The 21388-nt window shown below is 40.2% G+C and overlaps 1 protein-coding gene across 5 annotated transcripts in view; it reads left to right on the top strand.

Moving 5' to 3' along the window:
- mGluR (metabotropic Glutamate Receptor) overlaps positions 1 to 9676 on the top strand; it is a 271206-nt gene extending 261530 nt beyond the window's left edge. For 4 of the 5 annotated variants that reach the window (XM_086979510.1, XM_022789810.2, XM_086979508.1 and 1 more), the window contains one exon: positions 240 to 9676. In XM_086979510.1, the coding sequence (XP_086835636.1) occupies positions 240 to 598 (359 nt within the window). In that variant the 3' untranslated portion in view covers positions 599 to 9676. The remainder of the gene's footprint in view (positions 1 to 239) is intronic. The other variant, XR_015320567.1, reaches the window with a different exon arrangement.
- Positions 9677 to 21388: the final 11712 nt, after the last annotated feature.

Genomic DNA, 21388 nt, shown 5'->3' with positions numbered 1-21388 from the left:
ATGTAACCATAGTGTCTATAGAGGTATTAACGACGACGTTACGATACGATAAGCACGATCCATTGAATTATCAACTGGCCATATTTCTGCTGAAAAGTTTATCCAAAGAGTAATTATTTAGATCGTAAAGGTAACAAACATATTTTGTCACGGTACACGCTCATATGCTAACGCCTGCCTGGTTTTAGTGTTGCCTTGTCGTGCACCGACCCATTGATTTCGCTCATTTTTCATTCCAGGTACAGCCGATTCCTGTGTAGAGACTGTAAAACTTGTGCCAGTTGCGACAATCAGTCAACATACTCTCCAGCAAACGTCGCCAGAAATGACAGTGGCACAGGCTCTAAGAGGGGCACCACCGTGTTCACAGCCCACACAAATCGAAGGCGGCCGCTGCTTTCAAGGGGCGAACACCGGAGAGTGTGTCACGTCCGACCAACCTAGACTACCTGGCCAATATAGTTCGGCATCGCGAGCTACGCCATCAAGCAGTCCTCCCGCTACGGGCAACAAAAGCCCTTGCGATCAAGGATCTACAATGATGAAAGCGGTTGACGACCGCGGAGGAGGGGATTGTGACTCGATGCAGAGTCTTTAGCATTTACTTATAGTCTACAAAGAGTTGGAAGTGTCCATTTAGTCGACAATAAGGCGTCACGGGCAGAACTGTATCTTGTCAATTGTGGGCTTCATGAATGCTTGACAAATTAAGGCATTGCTAATGTAATATTAAGAAGGGAGAATAACAGTCTCTATGGGTGTTTCGGCTCGTGCAACTACTTTGGATCTTCTACTGTAGGCGATTGTATATAGGTAGGTGCGTAGGCAGGTAGACGGGAAAGTAGTGGTGGCATTGGTGTCGCTGTTATTGCCGCTGCTGCTGATGTTGTTATTGTTGTTACTAGAATGCAGGAAACCGAAAGTTTAAAAAGCCGTTGAATCCGTTTCCGTCGTTCTTTACCTGCATCCCGAATAACGCTCGCGCCTAAATGCAAGTCTAGAACAGCCCCTCTTGTAGCGTACAGGTCCCTACATACGTATTATATATTTTGGCTTTTTGACCAATGGTGTTCCACTGGTCTGTGGTCTTTCAAGATGACCCAAGTCCTAAGCCTGATCGCGACACTGAGCGCTTTCGACAGCGACGTGGCTGCTATGCCGCTACAGTTATAAACGTAAAGTAAGCTCTCTTACGACAGCTGTTGAATATTTTTGATGTTATTGAACTCGGCTTAGCGCCTATAGCCGCTTCAATATCCGTGTAGCGGCTGCTCGGTGCGTGTTCGATACGTTTGAGCCTAAATGCAATCCCTCCCAATCACGTCCTTAAAACTGCTGTTCGTCCACGTCGAGATCACGTTTACGTGCGCTGCCAGGACAAACTGAGGAAATAAATCACCGTGGAGTCGTCCGACTATGTTCCTCAGGGTAATTATTAATGCCAGATCAAATCCTATCGACGCTAGTCGGCTCATTCAATGTAAGAATAATGACAATATTGCTGCCGCGTGCAGTACGCCCAAAATATTGGTCGCTATCTCCCAGTGCTTATCATATATATAGTTTAAGATTATGCAATAATGTGATCTTGGATGGCGCTGGGACCAATAGCGTGCTGTTAACCTTCGACCGCAGGATATATTGAAGCACAAGCGAAATCGTGTTATGGTTCACGCACCCGATTACCTAGTCTATCACTATTCTACAATTTGTATTATGACTCTTATTAGCAGGAATTTAATGTTACTACTGCCACGTGTATAGAGGAATGGGTGCGCTGTTCACGTCAAGGCTGACAGCTCTGCCCGTTCACGCCGCCTGGACCAGGCTGCTGCTCCTGGGAGCAAAGCCCCACTCTTGTGGCTACCAATATAGAGAAAGGATCATCAATTATATCACGATACAAATAGAATAATGATGAGCACTCAAGAAAGAAACAAACGACACCTTCGTAGACGACGATTAAAAGCTTGCGGCGTCTGCCCAGGCCGATATCCTACAACCATGACCTATAAAAAAAAAAGCACCGACTTGAGAACCGGCATTGACAGAACAATGCGTTACGCGTTTTGAGGCCTCTGGAGACGTGAATATCAAATAGCAGGAAATGCAGTCCCGATATTATTAGCCACAACTGAGAATTAGACGGCCAAAACGAATGGGGTGGTAAAGATTATGGCTCCAATGTTGACAATGCAAGAACACGTAAGAATTCGACGAACTAAAACGGTCCACTGTTACTCGGACCACGTGGAGCGTTCAGAGCGTACTGACGTAGGTGATATATTTACGTCCAGACAACGATAATAACCGTCATCGTTATTAGAATAGGACTGTTGGGGCTCTCCCGGCTACAAATGAGACCAACGGCTGAATTGCTAAACACCGTCGACTAGCAGAGGAACGGTATGCAGTACAGGCCCAATGTGTGAGCGAATCATCGAAATCGAGTGGCCCGGGCGGAATGAAGGACAAGCGAATGAATAATGGCAACAATTTCTGCACTAGGGGCAACCAGCCAGCGAGACGCGTCGTTCCCGCTTTGCAACAAATACAAAGCAAGAACAGCCTACACAAAGATTTCGTTACTACTTTGTAGTACATAGACAAAGAAAAAAAAAAAACTACACGAATTCTAGCAAGCCCAAATCAAGTCTTCCGATTACGAATATATATTACGACGATTAACATCAAAATGAACCACTGCTACTTTAACTATAATTACTATTACAATGCCAGTGCAACAAAAAAAAAACGTTATTACTTGTATGTAGTGTATTATAACGATATGTATGTCATGATCAGTGATGATAGAAATAAAACTAGTGCTCTCTGAAATCATCATCATAACGTTATTACGCGTGTCCTCTCCGTCCTTCTGCCGGCTTCCCGCGCGCCTATATACGTGCGCGTTACGACACTTCTGCTCTTAGTTATGACTATTATTTCGCCATTAAATAACTATCGATAATACCGCTACGACTGTTATTACTTTGTAGTTTGTGTGAGCAGGTGTCATCTTTGACAAAATCAATACGCCGAATCGCTGCCACGGCCGGCGCCCAGCTTGAAGTGTAGACCCAATGAGATAAGGCGATATATATAATGTAACATAAACGAGCTTGTATATTAGACAGGCAAAGCTAGGTAGTATTATAATACCAATTTTATGTAACTAATATTGATGATGCTTCATGTAGGTATATTTCTTAATAGCTGAACTGTTACTGTGTAGCAAGTAAAAAAGCTTAAAAACAAACATAAACAAGCATACAGATAAGAGGATACCTAAACCACTACGTAAATATTACGGAACCATCCAAAAACCTAAGTGAAAGCAACAAGTAAATTATTTCCCCTTGAATCCCATTATTATATTATAAAAATTATTATATTATAAAAAGGAAGAGACCGTCCTCTTTCCCTCTGTCTCGCTTGACAACAGCAAACGACGCAGCAGAGTCAATGAAAAGAACACGTTGACACAAACAGACGCAGGTACACCCAAACATCGCACGCCATTAGGTACACGACGGACACAACTTCGAACGTGCAGATATCGTTATGAGACAGATTTATCACAGCCTGACACAGAATAGTGAGGACGCAATCAAAGCGTAGCGAAACGGAAATCTATATTAGAAAACTACAAGCGACATTAAGAGGAGAAGTTCAACTTTAAATGGTAATCATTGTGGATGCAATCAGGCACAACTGCAACCTTTCCCGTTAGCAATAATTTCGGTAATGCAGATCGGAGTTCTGCACAGGTAGGCCTCTAATGACAAAAACCGACCGTTGTCCGACTTTAGATAGCTGAAAAACCCCCAATCAAAATCACAAGTTTTTTGCACCCTCTCATCCTCTAGTGCTTCCCCAGAACTCTACTAGAGGCATAGAATATGGGTTTGAAAAGCGTCACACGTGAACATTGGCACTGAACCATACATACTATGATAAGACAATGGTACCGTTCTAAAGGTATCCGCCTCCGAATTGACTTCTACGTGATACCGCTAAATACGTAAAACTGTAATCCAGGTCTGTTACTGGCACTCGTTCTGCCTTTCTACCGAGGGGAAAGGTGGCGTACGAAATGAGCTCGTGTTGATCGATTGTTACCTGCAAAAACTAAAAACCTAAGCACCAGGTATATTCTGCCAGCCCTTCAGTATGCGACGAGAAGGCACATGAGTTCGTTGACGTTAGCTCAGAGGGCAAAATCAGAGGAACTCGACCAGAATCTGTGTGCTATGCACACAGCGATCCCAAATTAGGCTGCAGTATTGGCGAAGTGTACGTGAACATCTCTGAACCTCTGTGTTCGATCCTGACATTGTTCAGACAAGGCAGTGTATTATATATAGATGGATATGAATCCCTAACCGCAAGAACACTGAGGCTGCGACTCAAGGATCTCCCCGTCTGACCTCTTTTACTTCACCGGTACCAACCATTAATTATTCAATATAGCTGGAATCAGCAGGTTCCCTCGGCTTGGCCAGCAGTGAAGATCCCAATCGGATGACTAATACGTACGAAAGACAAAACAGCGCATCATTTCTTACCCACATTTTGAGCGTGTATATGGAGCCGAACGTTTCTTTCAGCTCGGGCTAGATAGTACCAGATGCAGAAGTTTGGGTTTGGCATTCCTTCATGACTATACACCATGTGTGTATTTGTGAGTGGGTGTGTAGTGTACTTAGCGTATGTAAATGCGGTATATAGACTTCCGTGTTTGAGAGATATTCATCAAGAGTATGCGACTTCCCTTCACGAGTCGAATGCGAATTACTTTGAGTTTGTCTGTTACCTGCGATATTGTTGAATGTTTTCTCCTGTACATCAACACTACGGTAGAATACCATGGCGACTCAATACACGCTTCGTTGTTGTTGTTGTTGTTGTTGTTGTTGTTGTTGTTGTTGCTGCTGCTGCTGCTGCTGCTGCTGCTGCTGCTGCTGCTGGTTTTTCGACGTACGAGGCACGAACTATGTTTTGCCTCCTGAGAAGTTGAGATGGTGTTTTTCTGCCCTCTTTCGTAACCATCCTCGAAACGTCATTTATGGGTCTGGTAATTTTTGCGGATCTGGGAATTAGTCACCCAGTCAGCAGAACTGTCTATATATATATATATATATATATATATATATATATATATATATATATATATATATATAAAAGTGCTTCTACCAGTAGTCTGCTGAACGTCGATTTGGATATTGAAAAATAACGTTTCGCAAAGATGATCGATAGATCGTAGCCAAAAGTTACGAGGGTCGAAACGACAAAAGGATCCTTGGGGCAATCCTCACGTTCTTGAATTCTCAGTGTACAGTAAGTAATACCGTTGATAGTAAGCAATAAATTATTACTATTACATATAATTACGCAATTAAGTATTTATTATTACCGATATTATTAATAATAATGCAAGCTGCATTACAAACACTGTAATGAATTTAAGTTGTTACTAACTATTATATGAATATATGGCGCAACTTATGGTACCTATAGTAGCCCATGCAGGGTGCTCATGACGATTTTTTGAAAACGATTATGAGATAAATAAATAAACGCAGAACTAAATAAAAACACCCACGAACATACAAGATAAAAAAAGCATACGGATAAAGATACATAAAGCGACACATCAAAGGAAACCAAGCTCGACGCCCAACGCACTAGCCACAGAAAACACAAGATGAAACAGCACCTTGATTTGTCCACTTGAAGAGGCGCTTATTTCCCTTGTATTGCCATCATTGTACAATATGAACCGCATATACCCCACAGGATCTCTCTAGATCGGTTCGTACATCCATCCACATTTATCGTGCCGACCCGATTCTAGTTGGCACAAATATATAGGTAAGAACAAATATGGAAAATCACCACACGACAGATAACAACTGCATCCCTATCATGCAGAAATGCCTACATACATACACACACACACACAGCCATCCACATCCACACGTCCATGGAGATTATTTAGAGGATGCCGCAATCGACAACGCATCCGTTCCCGCCGCATGCGTAACAATGAAAATAAGAGTCGACTTCCGCTGGACTTCAGCAGCCCCCAATCATCACTTATCTCCACTGTAAAAACGAAGCTTGACTAAACGATTTTATATACGCACGAGCGCCAGTGATCAATATTCTCCAAATATTTATGTGTTTGGTTTATCAGGTTTATTGGTACTTTAAAAATAAAATCAACGCAATGAGGTACAAAAAACATTAAGTGCAATACGGTTCTGGCAAAAGTTAACATTACGCATCGTCAGACGAAAATAACGTATTTAGAACTGTACCAAGACCGGCATTTACCTGACGAAAAATTGTCGACATAGGCCATAAACATAAAAACAGCAGCCATAGCAGACTCTCGTCAGGGCCAGCGGACGTCATCAACATACGAATATAGTGAGAAATCTGTAGATTAATTTATGCTACATAAACAGTACAGAATATTATATATATATAATATTAAAAGGTAAAATATCTGTGTGTTTGGAAACGAACCGCACGCATGCTGATAAATACTAGGATCGATAACTAGGAACGGATTGCTATTCGGGTTGCATATTAGTAATAATGCTACGATTAGAAAATCATTATATATATATATATATATTATATAAAACAGGCATAGGCCGAGCAAAAAATGTAAGATAACATTTATACAAATGTATCGCAAGTTCCTCTTGCGAAAAAACGGCCAACGGAATATAATGCATAGATCGTTCGCGATGGCCTACACAGACGTACGGCCAGAACAAGCAAAGGCTGTTTCCGACAAAAAAAAATGTGCGTTCGACCTCTTTGTTTCAATAGCTGGCCCGAACAATAAAGCTATTTGTTAACAATTTATCATGCCTGTCAGTGTGAGAAAATTAGTATTAGACTGCAACTGACGTCGCAGTCATACTCTAATGGATAACAATAGGCATACAAAAGTATGCCTTACATGCCGTACCGTTATTTGTCCTGAAAATGTTATACAGACAATTACTAATAAGTGAATCAATTGACTCTAAATTGAAGACAAGCTTCATAGAGGATTGCCTTTTCTCCTTTATGTGCATGAACGAAAGGCGCGAAGAATGTGTACATAGCTGTTAGCAGCGAATCTCCACCTGTAAACATCTAATACACAAACACGCACACAAAGTAAAACACGTCTAGTACCAGCACACGTATGACTCGTTTCTGTGCTGAAAGAACAACATCTGCCGATACCGAAAGCGGTACACGACTTCTCTCATTGAGGCGAACGGATGCAGGCAGCAAAAGTTAACACTCTTTCAGCCTGAAAGAAGATCCAAGCTTGTCCTTCGAGCGCCTCGTCGATTATGTCGTCTAAGCGTATAGGTCAAAAGGATTCGAACTTACCGTACAGAGCGCTTGTTACAACTACCGAGGATGCCGCTTACATTTACACCTCAGGGTAAATTGGTAGTCATTTCTAGATTTCCTTTCGATACTCCGTCAGTTTCTAGGGGGTTATTATCACACGATGAATTTCTTCGAATCACTCTTCAGCTTCATGACTATGACAGCAAGCTTTGCTATTTTGCACTATGGCGAAAATTAGCTGAGGCCTCGCTTCATGATTTAGCTTCGGTTCTAGAGATCTGCTTCTCCGATAGCATGTGTACATGGTAATTAGATGTAATTATCTTCTTAGCGTTGCTCTCGGACCCTTGTGCCGACTATATGGGTCTCAAGAGTAGATGTTGTATATATATTACGGGCATCCGCATCGTAACTGGAAGAGATGCGCGCGGAAACTTAATTAGCCAGTGCATTTGTGAATTTACACATCGATAATATCTGTGCATTGGGTTGGTTGATCAAGACTGTCGTATCCTTCGGATTGTTGAAGCCCAGGGACCACTCCGGCAGCCCGGACCCCGAACCGGCAGCAGAGCCGGACGTGGCCGCGTGAGCTATTCATCGACTGAACCCAAATGACTCCCGCTTCTACCGGACGCTGTTTTAGGGCACAGAGGTGCTCAGAAAAAGCCTGGTTAAGTCAGTACTAATAATAATCGTCACGACTACACTGAACACCCTCTTCGATGATACAATTGCTCGGTGGTTTGCTGATTCCTCCTGAGAGAAGCCATTGGGAGCATATGCCTCCATGCATTAATCAATAACAGCCCGAATAGAAACAAGGGAAAGGATGTTAGCTGTAACATTCTCCTTTCGTAGAGAGATATTTACTTAAATAAAAGCTTATAGGGTCACAAGCTAACCTCAGTGGCCTACGATTGTTGGCCATCAGTGCGCAGACAACAGAATACATTAAATATTTCATAAATATCATTAGATCATAACGCCATTGATGTAATAATAAATATTAAGCATCGCGGCTTTAGGCCAGCGATGTATAGGCCATTAGGTGTAACTTCTGTGTCCATCCGTATACAACAGATCCCGGGGCAGTGAAATACTGTCGGGTGGTCACCCAAAGACGAAGAGAAGATAGTGAAGGTTGAACAGGGAAACGCAGCTGTCCCACAAGAATAATTCATAATTATTCTAAATCATGCCGCAGTGCAACAATGAGTGAGCATTGCTATGCTATCCATAGATAATTATTAGACATACTATTGAAATAGAGATCAAGAGAAGGTTATTTTATGTCTCAGCTATATGTATCTATGATCTATAAATGCGATGCGGATAGTCTAAATAATAACGAAATATATGTCCTAAGAATAGGACAGTAGAGTATATTATTTAGCACAATCTATTGGCGCGTTAATCTGTCTTTTTCTGGGGATGCGTCACAAAATGATTCATTTGGCAAAATCTAGTCCGTAGCTGCATAGCTGAAACTGACCAGAAAAAGGTAACCTAAAGGCTAGATGGATATTAAGAGTAAGTTACTAATTGGATGAATATCAATTATCCGCAGCGAGCTTACATGTAGAATATGATAGCAAAAATATAGATCAGTTAGCAATAGTGGCACAATGATATAATAAGCGTGACCAATGACACATATGCTCGTTCACATATAGATGTCTCAGTGCTCGCCATATCATAACATAACAACTACCGCTACCGTTCAATTGCTATATATATATATATATATATATATATATGTAATATTAATAGGAAAATTGTAAATCTAAAGGTGGTGGCGAGAGGCACAAAGCAATGTGTGTTGGCTGGCTAATACATAGACACTATAAAAGGGGCGCCGTAGCTCTGGTCCAGACGAGAAAAGCAGGCTTGACCAGGAACGGGACCGCGCGATTCACCAGGTCGATGATAAAAATTCATAAAATATACGTAGATTCATCAAATATAATCTATATGTATGTGTGTAAAGGGCACTGCTTTTCACTGCGGACACGAAAACGTTCGACGACGCGGGTAAGATACGCATTCAAAGAGCTCGAATCGGATTATGGTGATGGTGACGGTGACGTAGAATAATGTGAGCTGGATGCACGAAGACGGGAAAGATATGATGAGCGGAAGAACAATAGACGAAGTAACGAACGAAAACATAGATAAAGAAAGAACGTCTGTGAAAAATATAATGAATGAAGTCAAAATGAATTCCAGGTAGATGATGATGATGATAGATAGATAAAATTGTCAGGGTTGTTATATAAATAAATACACATGGTAAAACAAAAGAGTAGTTCGTTTGCATTCATTCATTCATTTCGCCTGGCAAGAATCATAGATTTGTATGAGATCAGAATAGGTAAAGATGTTACCTTTAAAAGCCTAGGCCACAAGAACAATCGACAGAGGAACCCAGACGCTGAACGACATTTAAGCGGTAAATTCATATTTAAATTTTCGTCTATCAAGAAGATACTTTACGCTTAGTTCGAAGAGCAAAAATAACATGCAGTGAGGCGTTCTTATTCTACAAACAACTTATACCGAAACTTGCACTGATTCCAGTTACGCCGATTGCCGAATTACTAAATACGGTACTAATTTATAGCAAAACGCACAATACAGAGAGGCTCCTTACTTAATTAACAAATGTTTCTCTATATATAAATCATCTGTACAAGTACCCGCTATATTAAGTGGTTTGATTATTTTTTTGCGGCACTCTCCTTATTTCAATATTGATAACTTGCTATATTTATCGCATTCAATTATTATAGGTTAGTTTCATTATTGGATTCGACAGGACGAATCGTTTCCTCATCGCAGGCTACAGGCCGATGGCACAAGGAACCTTTTCACTATCGACAATTGTATTTGAGTTCGTCCAGTATGAAATCCGGTCGAAAATTAGACTGGGGTTCGCATACTGGTTGTGGTCAGTCGCCTTAAGCTGACCCAGCCTTAGGGCTTGTACGTTTTTATCAGAACCAAGGTGTTTCGAACACTTCTCCGATAAGCAGCACTTCAGTACGGCAAATCTCCGCAGCGTTTGAGAGTAGGGATTCATTTTACCTGTTTCACGCAACAATATTTACAACCAAAAAGTTAAAAATTGTACTTTGAGATAAAACAATGCAAGGTAATATGTAACACTGACTTTATCGTACACAGCGGCCGTGCCCTTCTCCATTATTGATTCATACTTTTTGTGGCGATAGGTACAAATACAAAAAATATGAAAATCTCCACTACCCACGTACTAATTCAGCTGCACCCTCTATGGCGAAAGAATATCGCATGTTATATCTAATTTAGGTGTCTCTCTCTCTCTCTCTCTCTCTCTCTCTCTTTATTGACCGATAAGCTTCTGGCTAAAATTCTAAAGAAGAGTATATAGATATACATATATATATATATATATATATATAATTATTACAATAAATCTACTTGTTTTACAAGATTCAAGCTTAGTTTCGGTAAAATATATTTGTAGTATACAATCTCTTCGCCATTATTTACGCTTCCCAGAACAAGAATAGTGTAGAACGATTTCTATCAGATTTGCAAGGTCGTCGAAATGTTCAAGTTTTCCAAGATGTCAGGGATTTGAAGTAGATTTGATACTTTCGGAATCTTCTCGTTAAACCAGGAGCGTGGAATGATAACATGACAAGCAAAAACACCTCCAGCAAATGAAACTGATAAAAGTTTCAATATACAATCCTATTTTTTTCGTTCAGAAAAACAATACAGAAAAAACTTACCAACTTATTACCAAATCAAAAATTACAAAAAGCTTTTTTTGAGACGGTTTAAGCAATTCGCTGCCCTGCAAATGTAGCATCTTATATCTCTGTAGCTCATAACAATACAAATAGGCGTATCCGAAATTTTTCTAGTGGTTTTATGCACCTTAAATAATCGCAAAGGTGGCACCACTGGAACAGTTAAAGCCATTAGGAAAAATTCATATGTCGATATGGAAAATGTATGGGGTACCGAGAAAGCGAAGCCAAACTAAATATACATATAAAATGTCTTTTCTTTAATAAAAAAGAAAAATTACTTCTATGTGAACGTTGAAGGCATCCGCAAGAGACGGGTAAAAAAGTTAGATAAGGGTACCCAAAAACCTAACACCTTAGGTTCCTTCGTTAGGACAATGTCTTTGTTTCTTATATATATATATATATATATATATGTATATATATATATAAGTACCTATATGACTACGAATATTTAATTTAACTAACACACTGCATTTCATATAACATTCTTAATAACAACTCTGCAAACAATGGACTATGCAAAATATTTTTCGATATATGCAACGCAGAAGATATGTACCTACTGAACCGGAGTGTAAATCTATTGGGTTTTCAGTTAAAGCTTGTTGCTCGAAACATTTCATCCTACTTAACGTTGATTGAGAGCATCAGAGATGTACTTGCATTCGTTGAGCCCCCCCGTAAGGATTTGTCGTTGAGACACCTTTTGAGGTCTCAAGCTAATTCAACGGTCATCCAGTAGAGTAGTAAGCGCAGTAGGCCTAAGGGTCTGGACCAAATGCTGCCATCTCCTAGAGTGTCGCCTTTACTTCTGCAAAGATCTGACTCATTGCTGCCACCGTGACTTTCGAATTTCAAGGATTTTCCGCCGTTCGTAGCGCTCTCGTCAACGTTTCCGAACAGGATAGAACTGATTCCTGACCTACTGTCTTTAATGCCGCTGGTTCCTTCATGACCAGCCGCTGAACCGTTGTCGCCTAACGTTCCAAGAAGACTGCCACCGTCTTCACTTTCACGTCTGCTGGTTTCAGCATGATGACCAGTTCAACCTCCACCGCTTAGATTTCAGAGAAGATACTTTAGCTTTTATCTACGCTGGTTCGAGCCGCCATTTCTTCGTTCAGAAATATCCGTACTAGCGCCGATGCCGCCAACGCCGTCGGAAATTAAGACACTGCCTTCTTCACCACTTTTCTGATTTTTCCAGATATTCCGCTTTTAACAATGGCTGTCTCCTGGCAACGATAAGATGCGGTAGATGCTACCAAGGTGTAGCATAAGTCTATAAACTGTATAGTGTAGTAACGTATCTCTAAAAGTGTCCGCTGTACGCCCAGCTAATTTGTGAATTGTTGTTTTCGTTGTTATAATATGCATAAAAAAAATGAACTCCACTATAAAAGTATGAAGCCTTTAAAGCGCATTTTAAATGTCGCTTAACTCATTCCAGTTCTAAGTACTAATTCTCACTTGTACCATTAACACCTTCGATGCTTCCTTTGGACGAGTACTGCCCCCAACATCGTTCTTCGCCGTCGAAGTAACCGCCCGAGACTCCTTCTGAAGTACCGCCGCTTCGTCTGACTCCACCTCGAACAGAACTGCCTCTAATGAAGTTCCGCCAGCATGGAAGGGCGATCGTGTTAACTAAATCTTCTCGTTGCTATTGCTATTAATACCTATCTAGACATATATATATATATATGTCTAGAATGACAAAAATAAGTTTCTGTGTCAGAGGTACCCACCCCATAATCAAGATATAACACAAACGCAGTTTTCTTTCGCACATGAAAAAAGAATCAAAGGATCTATACTAACCTGAACAACGTAGATTCTCATTAACAGAAGTCGATGAGTCGAAGCAGAAGAAATTGTTCGGAGAAATTGTTTTGGTATGGCTCGTTCATCCTACGCATGGAGGGCATCAGTACGTCACTCCAGACACGAGATTAATTGTCGATATGCACATGTTCCGATGCACCTATTCCATAATTGAAACTTCTGGAGAGCCAAGACGCAGATGCAATTTATGATATACTCTAGTATTTGGTTGGCCTCTTTTCGTACGTTCAAGGCAAAATGCTTCTACCTTTTCTCGTTGATAAGAGTCAATTAGGAAAGACAGAAGATTAATCTTTCTCGATTTAGAAAGGGGTCGTATGTTTTTTTTCTTAACTAACTGTCAGCGAGTGCTTCTGAACTAGCCTCCGCGCCCACCTCCTACGAGGCTTCCGCCTCTTCTCCTTTCGCGCCGATCGAGCTAGAACCTCGTCTCTCAATCGAGCTGAAGCTTCTCCCGCCGCCGCCTCGGGCCCTCATCGGCTAGCCATCCTTCTTAAAGTTTCTCTGCCAATTGTTCCATAAGATTTGCTTCGACCGCCATTACCTTTCGCACACATGTTACCCTCTGTGGATGCGGTGTCTCCGCAAGAGGTTTGCCCCGAATTTCTAAAATGTTACGGTATTAGTGTCCCATGAACAACGATTGCTGAAAAGTTTTACCGCTGGGCCTCTAATTACAGATGTTTAAAACCTCAAAGCTCCTGTAGAAGAAAAAGTCGTTTGTACAAGCTTAGTCCTTGAATCGAACCCTCTAAAAATATTCATTCAAAGTGATTTTATTTATTTGTTTAGTGTACCTCAGCTACTACTCATCACAGGCCCTATGAGCACTACAGCGAGCTGGCAACGACTACTTATAACCAGAGAGCATTCAGTTGAGACTGCCCTTCTACCTCTAACCCGGACTTCGTCATATATGTTACCATTAGGAAGTAGACAGCAGATTGGTCAATAGAGGGGGCTTCATGACTTTCAAAACCATTGGCGACCTGCACTCTAGCTGCTCTGTAAGTGATCCTTATACCTGCGTATTTACATCGTAGCTCCAGTCATTACCACTGCGGCAACTTTCGGATCGTCGATACGAGGACGAATCATCTTCTGCTTGATAACGAGGTGCTTATTAATTAGCAATAAGCAATAGCAATAGCGTCTGTTCTTTCACGTTGGCCTGGGGCAGTCAACAAACAGGCACGGGCAATTAGGTGAGTAAACAATTGGCTATTCATCCTAGATGCCACACTCCTGTAATCTTTATAGTTCTACAGTTTACAACCTTACTTTTAATTTCTTTATCTGTTAAACATCAAGCCTATATTTTTCTAATGTTTAATATGAAAATGTGGCTATTTTTCATAAAAGTGTTACTGAATTACTTGATTATAAGATAATTAAATACCGCACGGCCTGCTACGGCGAGTATTGTTTAAGAAACAGGACACATACAGCAATAAAATGACCGCATTTCAGCATTTTACAGGCGCCGTCTGAGACCGACTGTTATTTGTGACCGAATAAACACGTTTAACTGTCCGAATGTGCCCATTAATTTCTTCTGGGGTCCTTGTTAAATAAACGCTCATTTTTCAGACATGGCTTCTTTCGAAATTCTTTTTTCTCTTTAATTTTGTTTCTTCAATAGACTTCTATGATATGCTTGGATTGGTGGATTCACACGATGGCCTTCTTGCCAGAAACGATGAAAGCTGCTTAAACGAGAGCAAACTGAAAATGTCAGCATTTTAATAGTTACACTTGCTGCTTTTCGTATCTGCTGAAAACTCTTCGATTTCTATGTCGCGTTACGCGTAACGGTCATGGGGTAAGGGGAGCTAAAGTCATGCAAGCAAGTGGAATCGCGTTGCCAGATCCACAAAAAAATTGTAGCTTAATCAGCTGTCTGGAGCTTAGCGTTCTTGATACTTGTTTCAGCCGTGATAGGTGAAGCACACCACCTTACCTGTGTTAAAAGATGTAAAAGTGAAGAAGCTATTGAAAGTTCTAACTAATTAATAAGCAGAAGGTAATGCGAGTATAATAGCTAAAGTAATAAAAACGCTAAGGCTAATCTGGGCGATACGGCAAGCTCGGATGAGGATGCTCGCTCATATTAGCAGGTGACTACTTGGGATTTGACTTCAACATGAGCGATGCCGGGTAATTTGGCTTGCCATCCATTACGCCCTTTAGCCACCTAGGAATGGCTAAACTAGTGACAAGCATTTTTTCGCAACAATAACTACTTTCAATGGAAGTATACACACCGTCATTGTCTTCAGTCCTACTCTATTCAATGGTACTCCCGCTGCTACGGTCCGAATGTCTATGAAGTAATTTCTAAATCACGTTCCTCTATTGAAAAGGCCAGCATTTCGGGAAGATGATGAGTTGTAAATGTGGTAGGTGACAAAGAGTTTCGGATGGTGGAATAAGATTTTCATCACAGTAATCCCTGCGGTGTTATCTAGCGCTGTCGTACAGTAAAAGCAGGCTTAAGCCCCTTTATTAATCTTCTTTGCTACTGCAAAGTGTGTTTTTCGAATTATTAATAGAGCACTTCAGCCGAAGTTGGGGAGTTGGGACTTAAGAAGATTACATTTGTGCCAGACCACCAAACAGACATAATAAGCGAAGGCCCCGCCAGTTCAGTTGGATCGATAATGATCCGTAGAAGGTCCACGAACACCATTCGATGCAGGAATGAGTACGGCGAAATAGGCGTTCTTACCCGCAGCAGCTATGGTTTTTTTTTACTACGTTATTAATTCGACAATGTAGACAGGCGCGCCACTTCTATATACACCCAACCTATACACGTGCCAACGCAAGCCATGCAATTCTATATGTATGTTTGCTTTCGTCACAGCTCTCAGCGTTTCGATACTCAGCTCCGCAGAGGGTGTATTGCATAAAAACTATCCTTAATTAACAGTGTTTATTTTTACGGCCCATCCCACCACATACGGATTTTGCACGAAGCAGGAGTTATATTCTATCCAGATTTTCTAATTTTCATGAATCACTGCGATTCGTCTGCTAAAAGCACGGGTGACGATTTTCGAACGATCGCTTTCAGAGTACAAGTGCATATCGAAAAAAATCAAGTGTCGCAATATGAGAGTAATTTTCCTTAGATTTTTCACTAAATGATCTCCATTAGAGGCATTAATCTTTAATAGTAATTATGTTTTTTGTGCCCCGGGAAACGCAAAGGACTAACACATATCTTCGAAAAGACTGGGTGGCTTTCCGAGCACTTTGTCGAAAGAGTCTCAACAATAACCGAACATATGCGGCTTCTCTCACAAAACGACGTGTAGGACACCGACTCGCTTATCCTCCCCACTCGCTATTGAATCAAAGGAACAACTTTGTTACGCGCTCGACAAGCATAACGATCGAAGACGGGTTAACAATGCTATAGAACGTCATTATCATCTGACACCAATCCAGTAGAAATGTCAAGCTGAGACAAGATGGCTTCCTATAGTCTGAGTTACACGTTCACCGTAGACCAAACATCCATTTGTTTAAAAAGATCAACCGGTTCTTGATTACGCCGTTTTTACTTTTATTATTTTATACGAAAATAGGTGTACTAGGTAACACGCTGCCTAATCACAGTCTAAATTACCCTGGTCAACCGGCTACGCTGTTCAGGGATACTTTTTCATGCATCGGCCTGACTTAGAAGCCCGCGCAACAATCAGATCGTCGTTGCACTGAAAGAAAACAAGAAATACGTATGTCGTTCCACCATAGGCGTCACTACAACGATTTAATTCATCGAACTTCTTTACAAAAAAGTTTTTTCCGAAATTTAGGGCGTACGATAATATCGCACGGCATAGGCCTTTTCGCACTGTTTTGTGGGAAGCCTTACGAGTACCGGGCCTATATTTAATGCTATATAGGTTCGGTACTCACAAAGTGTGCGCACAAAGTTTCACTAATGAAGTAGTGACACAGGAAAATAAAGATCAAATCAACTTTTCTCCGCTAGCAACGACTAGGCCTATTACACGATACTGCCTGCCGTGTGGTGCACGTAGTCGTTCTTAGATGACCCAGAAGCTTGAGTGTACTGTCCATAAAATGTGACTGAAAAGCAGCTCAGCGTGCTCCTAACATTGTGTAGTTGAAATAATGGCATAGTGTGGGCTCTGGGTCCGAGAATTTATGGACCCACTTTTGACTCATCTGTTACTGATTTTCGTTACCTGTTAAAACTTTCCTGCAGCTGAAACTGGATGAGTTTATGGTGCCTTAATTGAATAAAACGTAATATCCGGTCCAAAACGCATTAAAGAAGAAGCATGGTTAACACGCATTTGCTCCCCTGACACTCGTACCATGGCCGTACCTCTCATGCGACCTTTCTCGTATAAGTTTTTCTTTCGAAAAGCAAAATATGGAAAACTAGGCCTTCTACAAACGGAATACTAAACCAGTTTATCTGACCAATCTGAGCAGTCACTCCCGATGCTCGGTAGAAAAAAAATGCGAAGAAATGTATCGTGTAAACCTCATAAGTGACGTAATACTTAACAGATAACGGTAAGTATTGCTGTTCATAACGTAGCCTCGATTTCATATATATTTGACAAAGATGTTTCATTTATCACAGTTCAAAATTAGAACACGAAAAACGATGATTCTATAGTTTAATAAATCTTAATTTTTAAAGAAAGAAAAAGAGCAATAAAGCAAGCATTATCTTACGATAGTAGAATGTGTAGAATCGGAGCTTGACAGATATTGCCCGTAAGATAACTACACAATGATTGTCGTAACTTGATTTTATATCATATTAAACAAGATTCAGTACCATTTACCTTTTTTTTTTTTTTTTTTCAGCTTTAAAATTACGATAAGTATCTTTCCTGGATGGAAGACACAATTGTAATCTACCGGTAAAATTTGGAAAATGATACATAAATCAGACAAAGAATGATTATTTCCTTTGCCTTAAACTTTTTAACTATTGAGATAGGCTTTGAGCAAATGATGTGTGCGGTATTAGAGATTGCCTGTGATACGATGTAAATTGACCAGCCGAACAGTTCAAATGTGTAGCATTAGGTGACCGTAAGTGTTAGTCGGTGCCAATATTCACCTACCATCCACCACCTTTTTCCATGACATCATTTTACCATACTTTTCATTTGCTCGATATTTCTAAAACAGATAAACGCCATAGCCATCTTAGGTTCCTGCCTTCTCACCTGCCGCATGGCTGCCAATCAGCATAGTCAATGCTCTTTAGAAATCTCCTGAGGTTCTTAATTATTTTGTGAGGTTTCTTTATAAAATAAAATTTTGGACGAAACTTGTAAATACCATTCCAGGCCATATAAACATTTATGCGCGTCCAGTACACCATTTGCCGTGGACATGCACCGCATAGGAAAAGTAGTTTACTTATTGGAAGGAGTACGGCTGCTCACGGCTGTACTTCGATTTTTATGTACTTCGAAGTACTCCCTTCTGTAGGGATCGGCTGGCCGCTGTAATTTAGCTTTACTGGCTAAAAGATTAGACACCATTAGCTATTGCGAATCAGTTGGTTTTCTTTGCTTTGTTGTGATTTTAGCAAATATAATAAAACAAATCAACGCATCGATTTCGTCCAGTTCCGTTAACTTACCCTTGAAGCACCTCGTTATAACTCCTCTAATTTTACTATTACTGAGCCAATTTTTTCGACCTCTACGAACGAAACAATCTTGTTTTGCAATGCAATATTTGGTCAAATCGGACGGATTGATGATAAGCCCCCACTTAAAGAAATAACCGATGATTTTCTACTAGTTCATAACTCCTTTTCTTGTTAAAAGCGCAGCTTTTGGAGCACTTGACCACTTAATTATGAATAGATCACACGGAAAAACGGAATATGTTGTTTTGGTCCTAGCACAGACAATTTATTTTATGTCAATTTGAAATACGCACCGTTTCGAGACTTTTCTTAGTAATCAAGACCCATTACACGACTATTTTTGTATTTAAGAGTGCTGCAGGTCATGCTTCGAATACGATTCTAGATCTATATCATATATATTATTTGCTTTTATTGATATCAAACGTTCTATAAAAGTTTATGGAAAGTAAGACATATGAAAACATGAATGTATAGGGCCATTCACAAGTGTCCTAAGCGCGTAGTCGTAGTCAACTTAACTTGAATTGTCGTCAAGGTTTTTGGGCAACCACCCTTGCAGTGGCCATACTGAGTTACATACTAATTTGAATCGCTTTAAAAGATAATTTTTGCAAATGCATGAAGTTAATTCATATTATATAACGGGACATAAATACACAGACTTCGTTTGCTCTAAATGATATATAATACTGTTCTAACAGGAAGTAGTATGCGGCAATCAAATCTTCGGGAGATTAGGGTATCCAACAGACTGCTTTGTCGGGTTCTTTTAATGTAGACATTTTTTAAAGCTTGGGCTTATCGTTCAGCTAGATATTGCTTTCTTCAGTGTTACGAATACCGAAACTACGATATTACTCTATCGGACCCCTAAATGAAATGAACATTTTCATAACGAACTACTAGCGGGAATTGAATCGTGGCAGGGGGGGTTTCTTATTTTAGACGAGTTTCAAAAGCTGGTTAGCCGATCAAGTGAGAGACTATCATAATAGGTGTCGTGAGTGAAAATTATAGCGGAATTGTTTATTATATGTGACATATTGTGATATATTATTATATATACACTTTATGTGGTCAGAAGGATCATTTATGCTGATTCTATTTGCGATCAATGTACAGCCGTAATATTGTTAAGAAAACTAGCCCAACCTTCACGCTATTTCGCTTTATTCAGGTTCTGTCCTAAAAAAGGGATGCAGTGTCATAATGTATAGGGCTATTTCATTGAGACCCCTTATACCATCTTCAATCTCCGGACATCTTGCTCAGTTGGTAAATCGAACTAGTCAAGCGGGTATCGTAAACGCTCACTTTTCAACCGAACACAAACTTTTGCATTTTACACGTCGCACAACTTTATTGATACACGTGCTAGTAGAAAAGTCTTAATATCAAGGATGTTGAGGAACGAATCTTGCGTAGGCCTTGCAAATTAATAAATTAATTCTGAAATCTGGAGAATTTTTCACAAAAACTTTGCATGTATCGTAAGGTATACATTGACCTCAATTCGTACTCTTTGTATTACAGGTTAAAGTGATATTCAGTTCTATTAGATGGGATTATGATTTAGTTAAAGCAGCATGGCACAAAGCAGGCTCTGCATAAGTCTTACCACCCGTCTGCCATACAAGACGAGTTCTTTGCCATGCATATCTGGAACATATCAAGGCACAGTACTGCACAGGTTGCTAATTATTATGAAATTGAAACTTCAGCTCCAGTTTTCTCTTCTAACTTCCGAAACCTAAACAGGTCACTTCGTGGCTGCAAAGGCGAAACGCTTTATAATACAAGATAACTTCATAGCATATGAAATCTTTTCTACAAGAAGGTGTTTATTTCATAAGGTAATTCTGCACACTATGCAAGAGTTTTATGCCCTTATGGTAATATGGTGATCATATTTGTGAACAATAAAGCTAACTCGATGTAATTATAGCATCGTGAAAAGGTCTTGATAAAAATCCCTTGTATTCAGAGCTAGGTAAAAGTCCCTTAACAGTTTGAAAGGAGCCCTTTAACATACATATATATATATATATCATAAATATATTGAACGAAATATAATGATTGTACTTATATTGTAAAATGAAAACTCAAACTTCCGTTATGAGCCGCTCTTAAAAGTTTCCCCGTACCCAGTACATATCTATTACCAAAAAAGTGCATATAAAGAACCTCCATTACAAATACATTCTATTAGCCCTGGTCTTACGGAGGGTTGTGTCATTAATTCATCATCTGAATCGGTCGAACTTTAGTTTCAATAGGACGAAATTTCCAGCTGAATGTTATTGCCAGATAGGCTCCTGTCTATCGTCAAGGTGCTAATTAAACATTAGTATCGTAAAAGAAACTTTAGGTAACAAAATATTGCTAACAACAAAATAAGAAACGACTTCTCGAGGGAGCGATGGATATCGAAGTCAGGTGTGGTACCGCAAATGGTAAATATACAATCATTAAAAGGTCGCCAAACGCTAATTTGTTGGCTAGGTTCTCGTGATAACGTAAAGGATAACGTAATTGCCTGCTAATGTGAGAAACATGTTGCGGTGTTTTTAACACATGTATTGTGGCCCGACCCCACAAAGACATACTTTGTTTCGTGCTAGCAATCAGCCGTCTGATGAAATGTCTAACGCAATTTTAATGTAAAAGTCGAAACAGAGATCATTAGATAACCAATTAGGGTGTATACTTC

Source organism: Varroa destructor, unplaced genomic scaffold (assembly GCF_002443255.2).
Source record: "Varroa destructor unplaced genomic scaffold, Vdes_3.0 BEIS01000002.1, whole genome shotgun sequence".
NCBI lineage: Eukaryota > Metazoa > Arthropoda > Arachnida > Mesostigmata > Varroidae > Varroa > Varroa destructor.
This window is presented reverse-complemented; position numbering and strand designations above follow the sequence as displayed.